The sequence below is a fragment of the Schistocerca piceifrons genome, chromosome 6, assembly GCF_021461385.2.
Source record: "Schistocerca piceifrons isolate TAMUIC-IGC-003096 chromosome 6, iqSchPice1.1, whole genome shotgun sequence".
Classification (NCBI taxonomy): Eukaryota; Metazoa; Arthropoda; class Insecta; order Orthoptera; family Acrididae; genus Schistocerca; species Schistocerca piceifrons.
The window spans coordinates 383,987,321-383,994,551 of record NC_060143.1 but is presented as its reverse complement, the minus strand read 5'-3'; the positions used below and the strand labels follow the sequence as shown (position 1 = coordinate 383,994,551).

The window sequence follows — 7,231 nt, the reverse complement described above, 5'->3', positions numbered from 1 at the left end:
GGTAGAGTTAGGGCCGGAGGCTACGTTGTTGTTGGTGTTTATATCTAAGTGGTATTAAAGAATGTGCTTTTGATGGTTGCACGGAGCTTCCAAGAAATTATATCCGAACGTTATTGTCGCATTCAAGATGCTCTTATTCCACTCATCAATGAAAGGTTGTTAAAAATTAAAAACGAAAATTTTAAAAAAATTAAAAAAGAATTTAAAATTACCTCCGAACTACTGTTTTGCAAACTGAGACAAATTGTAAACAGAACTGTGATGACATAATGTATGACTTACCGAAAAGAAGTCTCAGCAAAACGCTTGCTAATTGTAACACTGACACTGTACGTTGATGTTTGTATTCTTGATTTCTCGTTAAATTAAATCTACTTCTTTTCTTTCTGTGAATAAAAAGCATCGCTGTGATTTGTCTCATTGTTATTGTAAGGAGACACTGGGGATTCCCTTTCCTTCGTTAAGTGTTCCCTTTCCAATCCATAACGCGACACCACGTAAATTGAGCTTGTTTCTTCCTTCACTGTGCCGAAAAGTCTTTGGATTGTAAAATCTTAAACGTGGCTGTAAGTTCAGCAACTGCACGACGACATTTACATTACACTTCCTACTCGTAAAACTTATGTTTGCTAGAGACTTAAGAACAGCTGATGTTGTTAGGAACTGCTATTAAAGTACACAATCTGGTGCACAAGACTTAACCGTGATGGTATCAGTAAAACATGGCTCATTAATGTCGGGTTACATGGACGTGTATCAAAAGAACCTGTCTGTTGCAAAAGCTCGGCGTTCTTGTTGCAAGCTAAAAATAATTTAAAAAGGATGTTCACAATTTACATTGAGACAGCATCGTTTATCTGGTTTGGGTAATCTGTCAATGGAAAATGAAAGACAAGAAACTTTTTTTTTTAATATAAAGAGACAGTTTTGCAGTCACAGCAATAAGGAAAACTCATGTAAGTACCTAATACAAAATTTCGGGTGACTAAGTCCGCACGTTTCAATATCAGATATATTGTAACATGGATATTTGTGACACAGTCATACGTATATTTTAATTTATTAAAACAATGGCTCTGAGCACTATCAGAATTAACATCTGAAGTCATCAGTCCCCTAGAACTTAGAACTACTTAAACCTAACTAAACTAAGGACGTCACACATATCCATGCCCGAGGCAGGATTCGAACCTGCGCCCGTAGCAGTAGCGCGGTTCCGGACTGAAGCGCCTAGAACCGCTCGGCCACCGCGGCCGGCTGTTAATTTCTGTTTCGTCTTACAATAGATTATATATTATTTCACTCTTATGTGATACAATTCTGTGTTGTAATTAATTAATTTTTAGTGTTATCATCATGCAAATGAGAATGTTGTCTCACTACGTAAATACAGACTTTTATTAAAAAAAACTGTTTGTTTTTGTTTTCATATTAATTTTTGGATAGTGCTCATCATTTGTTAAGAGCAAAGGTGTGTGAGCGAATGGCTGTTGAAATATTGATATATCAAAGAAAATATCGTTGAGATTATATTTCTCTTAACTAAAGTATTGAAAGATAATGTAGACTGGTTTTTGGAAAAAGTTTAGTTATTTCGTGATGCAACTGCTTTCACAACATTTTACAAAAGGTGGATTACGACGTGAAGAGTGTGCCCTGTACCGTACTCCAAAAGAACGTTTTACTTGGTCGCTATATGTAAACTGCTGCATAGATGGCAGATCTTACGCCGCACTTAAAATGACGGGGGCTGTTTCTCGGTTCCCTTTTCCACGTCTGCATATTTCTTTGACACAGAACCCATTCTCAAACGACAAGCCATTAAAACGTGCATGTGCCGAATGTGGTGCATTTCCCGTCCTCTGATTTTGCTAAAGCGTGCTCCCTCGTGACTGTGTCAGTCTAACTGCTGGCACACCTGCCTCTGACTACAGCCACCTCTTATTTGTAGCCATGGCGACGGTGGAACGGGGACTACTTTGCAGCAACAGTCGCCGCGTTCGCTTCGTTCACTGCAGTCAGAGCTTGCTGTCTCCTGAAAACTTTACACAGATATGTCGGAAACAGAAACTGAAGTTAATGAATTGGTCGCCGAATCGATAATTGGGTTTAATGGTAAGTTATTACAATACTCCACGCAAGTAGTAGTAAACTGAAAACAGATCTCTGTTGCTACAGGTGTAGCTATTTTCTTTGAAAGATATTAATGTGTTCATGTAAACGTTGAGCGTACAGCATAAGTTAAACAACAGTAAATTAATTTAACTTAGGAAGCAACAGTTGTTTTGTTTAAATACCCGCAATGATTATAGTATGACAATAATAATAATAATAATAGTATGTGGCCACAGATACACTTTTTTTTATTATTACTGTAATAATTTGACTAGATTCTGGTTACAGTAGATTAGTACACAAATTATCATAAGTTAGTGGAACAAGTATGAGGAAGTGTGTCCTTGTTTATCACCATTGTTTTAAGCACAAAGACGTTATTTTCAGTATTTTTGTATCATTGTTAACACTGTCGGGATCGCCATCTATTGCTATACATATTGGCGAAAAATAAATGTATACGTAGACCTACATGAAAATAAGACGTTTCGAAATTCGCATTACACAGTATGTGGGGTCATAGCGGATACCAACTATAGTACGTCCTAAATATTTTCTATATTGCTCAGATCCCTAATGCTGAATTGGTAGACGTCTGAAAACTTCCGGTCGCTGTAGTTTGTGTTTGTCCGGTGGCAACCTGTAGTGGTCAAACTCACAAGGTTAGCAATAGCCATTGTTGAATGGCGCGTTTTTACTGTGCTGTGCTATGTCAGAACTTTCTGTTAGAATATCCATTGTGGTCGCTACCGTACCTAAAATTCCGCATCGGGAAGTTCACCATCCACAACGCGGCAATAGATGCTCTGTATGAAGGACCTTGCAGTTTGCTAGATAGTAGCTGCAGTGCGCGAGAATACGGGGTGTGCTCTCTCCGTTTATTCTCATACTGTGTTTGGTGAATCACACACTGTACTAAAGAAGAATGGAGAGCATTCAGGCCTACAAACAGTGGCGCGCTAAACCTGTCGGAGGCCGGGGAAGACGACCTTCGGTGTACATTTTCTAGAAAATAATTAGTATAGATGCAATCGCTGAAAAAAAATCAAATAGTTATAATATGTGTACTCTACGCTCTAGTAATCGTAATATACATACTTGAAGGTGTTGGTGGGAAACTTACATTAGAAATCAGCAATTAGCACGAGAACCATCAGGTACACTGCAAAGAAACAATAAAGAATGCAACAAAAAATTATCTTTCATTTTATGCCTGGAAACAAAGCTTGTAAAAATATAATATCAGTTGCTTTGTTAATCTTAGTACGAGGTCCCAGTAATACCATAGTTATCATTGATATTACCAGTATTTAGCCCCTTTATTTTGCTGAAATTCTTTTGAAAATTGTCTTTCAGTTGATAAAATAGACTAATCGACTAGTTGTTCTCAATTCATCGTAAAGGAAGATATCTTTTTATACTTTCAGCTCAGAGAAACTCTTGCTTGATGTGACTTACACACAAATAGTCAGAAAGTATGTGATTTTATACAATGCGTTTTAACCGTCAGCTGTTTGGTGTCCCATTAGTCATCTACCGGTTTTGGTTATCAACCATCAACCAAGATATAGGGTACAATAGATTAGTAAAAATACCCCATATGATTTTTAAAGCTTCCCATATCGAAATTATCCACAATTGTACAACCAATTTGTTTTAGAATATTGACAGTCATATTTTATATGAAACATACAGACATCTCAGGAGATGTCTCCTGTCATATCTGTTTATTTCACATAAAACGTGACTGTCAATATTCTAAGACAAACTGGTTGTACAATTATGGATATCTTCGGATGTGGGATGTTTTTAAATAACCTGTTGCACCCTACATCCAGGATGACGGTTAATAACCGAAAGCGGTAGATGAATAGTGGGACAATAAACAGCTGACGGTTAAAATGCATATTATAAAATACGTTACAGCCGTTGAACCTCACCTTATGGAACCATTACAAAAAGTATTTGATTATCAGTGGTGTGCAGAGTGATGATTCATGAGGTCCCATTTAATCAGTACTCTGAAATCTGCTTTTTGTCACTTTTGCTAAACAGAAAAATTTTCCTACCTTTTTTAATATTTCCATTTTTGGCTGAAATCACCGATGCTGTAACAGCTTTATGATCGCTGATTCCCTGTTCCGGGATAACTGTTTCAAAAAGTTCGTGTCTGTTTGTCACCAGAAGGTCTAATATGTTATCGCCATTAGTCAGTCCTCTGTTTAACTGCTCAAGGTAGTTTTCAGATAATGCACTTAAAATTTTTTTCTGGACTCTTTGTTCCTGCCACCCATTATAAACATTTGAGTCTCCCAGTCTATATCTGCTAAATCAAAATTTCCACCCAAAACTATGACATGGTCGGGAAATCTAAGGTGTTCTGCCACAAGAGCTGCTGAGCCAGGGGGCCTATAGAGACATCCAATTACCATGTTTGAGCCTGCTTAAATTGTGACCTTCACCCAAATTACTTCACATTTCGGATCTCTGTCAATTTCCTTCGATACTATTGCACTTTTTATCGCTATAAACATGCCTCCCCCTTCACTGTCCAGCCTGTCCCTGTGGTACACATTCCAATCTGAGTTTACAATTTCATTACTGTTTACATCTGGTTTCAGCCAACTTTCCGTCCCTAGTACTATGTGAGCATAGTGACTGTTTGTTAATGAGAGCAGTTCTGGGACCTTTCTATAGATGCTCCTGCAGTTTACTATTACCACATTAACATTGTCATTCCCTGTTGTGCTTTGCCTACTGCTACCTTGTCGCATCTCAGGAGGCGTCTTGTCGGGCCTAGGGAGGGAATCCTGTAACCTAAAAACCCCACATGCGCACTCCACACATATTCCGCTGCCCTTGTAGCCACTTCCTGCGTGTGGTGCACACCTGACCTATTCAGGGGACCCTACATTTCTCCATCCGATAGCGGAGGTCGAGAAATTTACACCCCCGATCTCCGCAGAATCGTCTGAGCCTCTGGTTTAAGCCTTCCACTCAGCTTCAAACCAGAGGACCACGATCGGTCCTACTATAGGACACTATACATACTATAGGACACTATGTACACTACAAATAGTTAGCACAGATTCCACCCTGCAACCAAGGCTTTCTGCCTTCACAAACTCCACCAACTGCCTGTATGAATGATGACCTCTGGACCCAGACGGCAGCAGTCATTGGTGCCGACATGAGCAACCATTTGCAGTCGGGTGCACTCATTGCTCTCTATCGCCACTGGCAGGGCCTCCTGCACATCTCGGCTGAGACCCCCAGCAGACAGAGTGAACACTGGCCTTCTTCTCTGAACTTTCCACTATTTCCCTAAGGGGCTCCATCACCTGCTTAACATTGGAACTCCCAATCACTAATAAACCACTCCCCCTGTCTGCCTGCTTGGACCTTGCTGAAGGAGTGGCCACATGTCCTCTCACAGGCAGAGCGGGCGATGCCACATGGCCAGCCTTCGCATTGACCCTGTGCCTCGTGCAATGCGAATGCCGTTGAACCCGCCACTCCTCTTGGGGAGAGGGTGGCCCAACTGCGCCCGGTACCTGTGAAGATGTCTCAACAGCAGGGGCCATGGGTGAAACATGTAACACCTGGGGTGTACCATGTGACGCACCAGACTCCCCACTGCTGCTATGCTCTGAGGTAGCAGCCTGAAGACGTCTGACTGTGGCCATCAGCACGTTCAGCTGTTCGCGGACAGTGGCCAGCTCCTCCTGCGTTCATACACAGCAGCCACACATCGTATCCATCCTAAGAAATCAACAATTTACTGTAGAGAGTTAAGTAATCAATTTTTAACTAGACTGCTAATTCACTAAAGGCTGCTGATAACTGACTAAACTGTGGTTACTAGACACTTCTTGTTGGAAACAATGAAAATAAGCACTAACTGTCTCTGGACTGTATTCAAAACAAACACGAAATCTATGGAACACCATTACCAGTACTCGAAAATTAAAGCTTCCTAAAAGCAAAAACACGTGGAAAAAGAAGTGACAAGTAAGAAAAACACAGTTAATACTTAAATTTACATAGCTTGCTGCACAGGAGATGTGAAGCAGATGGCAGTCCACTCCTGTGGTCTTTGTGAAGAACAAGGATAACTTATGACATTTCTGTGTCGAATACTGATGTGGTCTTTGTGAAGAACAAGGATAACTTATGACATTTCTGTGTCGAATACTGATGATTGAACAAAATCATGAAAAATGATGTCTATCTATTGCTGCCCATCATAATACCTGCTTGGAAGGAGCTAAATATTTTTCAACTGTGGACATGCAGACTGTAGTGTCACCGCCAGACACCACACTTGCTGGGTGGTAGCCTTTAAATCGGCCGCGGTCCGTTAGTATACGTCGGACCCGCGTGTCGCCACTGTCAGTGATTGCAGACCGAGCGCCACCACACGGCAGGTCTAAAGAGTCGTCCTAGCACTCGCCCCAGCTGTACAGCCGACTTTGCTAACGATGCTACACTGACAAATACGCTCTCATTTGCCGAGACGATAGTTACCATAGCCTTCAGCTACGTCATTTGCTACGACCTAGCAAGGCGCCATTACTAGTTTATATTCAGAGTGTAATAATGTCTAAACAAGAGCAATGTTCTCCAATTGTGGATTAAAGTTAAGTATTCCAAGAACTACTTTCTTTTCTTTATAGGGTAATTACTTTACCTTGTTCCAGACCTCACGCCAATCTGCGTCTTGCCAAGTCACAACACAGACAGGCTACTACCAAGTAACGGTTTATGAGGCTGACTGGGAAAATACTGCTTAATAACTCCTGATGGTCTCTTAAGCTTAAAATTATGGTATTTGGACTGTGTAATTCTGTTACCACCTTCAGTCATTTGAAGGACAACCTGGTTTGAGATCTTAAATGGATGGCATGTCTTTGCCACTTGGATTATGCTCATTTTTCTGAAGACATCTGAAAGACATCTACAGCAACTGACAACAGTCCTGAAGTGTGCTCAGACTGCAGGCCTCGATCTGAAACCAAAAAAGTGTCTCTTCACTGCCAAAGAAACAAAAATCTAGGGGCACTTGGTATATGGTGATGGAGTCTGTCCTGAATCAGAGAAAGCAAGACCAGTCACA

The 7,231-nt window shown here is 40.7% G+C and overlaps 1 protein-coding gene across 1 annotated transcript in view; it reads left to right on the top strand.

Moving 5' to 3' along the window:
* Positions 1–1,998: 1,998 nt before the first annotated feature.
* Positions 1,999–7,231, top strand: part of LOC124803016 (cilia- and flagella-associated protein 52-like) — a 108,887-nt gene continuing 103,654 nt past the window's right edge. Inside the window, exon 1 of the mRNA XM_047264122.1 lies at positions 1,999–2,115. Within this exon, the coding sequence (XP_047120078.1) occupies positions 2,055–2,115 (61 nt within the window). The 5' untranslated portion in view covers positions 1,999–2,054. The remainder of the gene's footprint in view (positions 2,116–7,231) is intronic.